This window comes from Eimeria mitis, genomic scaffold, assembly GCF_000499745.2.
Source record: "Eimeria mitis Houghton genomic scaffold, Emh_scaff8538, whole genome shotgun sequence".
In the NCBI taxonomy this organism is placed as follows: Eukaryota; Apicomplexa; class Conoidasida; order Eucoccidiorida; family Eimeriidae; genus Eimeria; species Eimeria mitis.
Window position 1 is genome coordinate 1 of NW_024016392.1, and position 1,817 is coordinate 1,817.

Sequence of the window (1,817 nt, forward strand, 5' to 3'; positions counted from 1 at the left end):
AAAACAAAAACCAAAACAAAAAAGAAAACAAAAGACAAAACAAACAAAACAAAAAAAAAGAAAACAAAAAACAAAACAAAACGACAATAACAATAGACGCACCGAAAAGAAACCGTTCCATCGTCCGCCACATCTGCAACACATACAAAACCCATCTTTTCTAGGGTTTAGGGTTTAGGGTTTAGGGTTTTAGGGTTTAGGGTTTAGGGTTTTGGTTGCATTTGGATCATGAGGGTTTAAGATTAAAGCCCCGTGCATACGCAATGCTTGCCTGAGACATTTCTCTTCTGTAGAGCGAAGTTTAGTGCGTGTTGTTAGGGTTTAGGGTTTAGGGTTTAGGGTTTAGGGTTTAGTGTATCAAGATATATTACTGTGAGGTTTGCATGGTTCTACTACATCATATCCTGTTATTTACACTATACGTGCTTGTTCCTAGGGTTTAGGGTTTAGGGTTTAGGGTTTAGGGTTTATTATATAATGCTGTATTATTGTATGTTATGTATGATTCCACTGCCTCATCTCCTGTTCTTCATACTGTACGAGTGTGTTTGTAGAGTCTCTAGGGTTTAGGGTTTAGGGTTTAGGGTTTAGGGTTTAGGGTTTAGGGTTTACTGTATTTGCCAATAGAGAGAATGACGTCGCCTTCTCTAAACCCTAGAAATTCTTCTTCCTCCAGAAGACGAGGATCAAAGTATGGGTTATCTACAAGTGTACGCACGGGTGCCGCGAGTGTAATATCTTTTTCATCAATTTCTTCTTTTTTATTTGTTTCTTTTTCTTCTTTTTCTGCCTTTTCTTCTTCTCTCGTTGATCTATGCGCCGCGTTGCAGCATCCCTTTGACCCCTCCCCCTCCTCAGCTTTCAGTTGAGTGTTTTCGCTTCTATTTCTGTTTTCTTTCTTTTCTCCTTCATCCTTATCTTTCGGTTGCCGCTGCTGCTGCTGCTGCTGTTGTTGCTGCTGTTGCTGCTGCTGCTGTTGCTGCTGCTGTTCCGTCTCAGGAGAAGAAGCTGATGGTGGTTTGTTTTCGCTGGTTGTGGGTGAGTGTTTCTGTTTTTCTTGTTCAAGTTTATGAATATTCTTATTCAAATTTTTATTGTTTAATTTCGTAGACTCATCTTCATTTGTTTCATCGTCATGAGAGCGCAAGAGGCTCCTTATTTGTCTCAATGTGCTTCGGCCCCCCAGCGCTTTCCTCAGCATTGATTCAAGTTTCTCTCTTGGGGGTAGAGAAGCATCATCATCTGTTGTTGTTTCTTTTGCTGGTGTTTCTGTTGCTTCGTCTGCTGCTTCTGTTGCTGCTGCTGCTTCTTTTGCTGCTGCTGTTGCTGCTGCTGCTGCTGCTGTTGCATCGGATGCACTTGTACCAGGGTTCTTAGCTGAATCTACTTTGGCTTCTGCTTCTCTTCTTTCTTCTTGTTCTTCGCTTGATACATTTTCCCCTTTCTCCTCCTCCATATGTTTTTCTGTGTTACCATATATATCTTCTGCTGCTGGTGCATCTTCCTCCTCTTCATCTCCAGTAGAAGTTTCGCTGCCTGCGAAAGCAAAACTCAAACCCCTAAATCTTAAACCCTAAACCCCAAGAACTACCTGGGCGCTGATATTCCATTAGCGAATGTCCGTGTCAGATTCAGAGTTAAGGGTTAAGGGTTTAGGGTTTAGGGTTTTAGGGTTTAGGGTTTAGGGTTTATGGACGCACTCAGGACTGTTGCCCCACCACTCGTTGGTTCTGTTTCTGAATTCGTGATTTTCCCTTCTATTTCAACTTCATTGATTGCAATTTGCACATCAATGACTGGAGAATTGCTGTGAATTT

General features: G+C 41.7%; 1 protein-coding gene across 1 annotated transcript; it reads right to left on the reverse strand.

Moving 5' to 3' along the window:
- Positions 1-601: 601 nt before the first annotated feature.
- Positions 602-1,610, reverse strand: EMH_0095250 (uncharacterized protein; the record flags this gene model as incomplete). The annotated part of the gene is made up of 2 exons (XM_038023182.1): positions 602-1,536; positions 1,592-1,610. 2 exons carry the CDS (start codon positions 1,608-1,610, stop codon positions 602-604), a joined length of 954 nt encoding a protein of 317 aa, XP_037879036.1.
- Between the last annotated feature and the right edge of the window lie 207 nt (positions 1,611-1,817).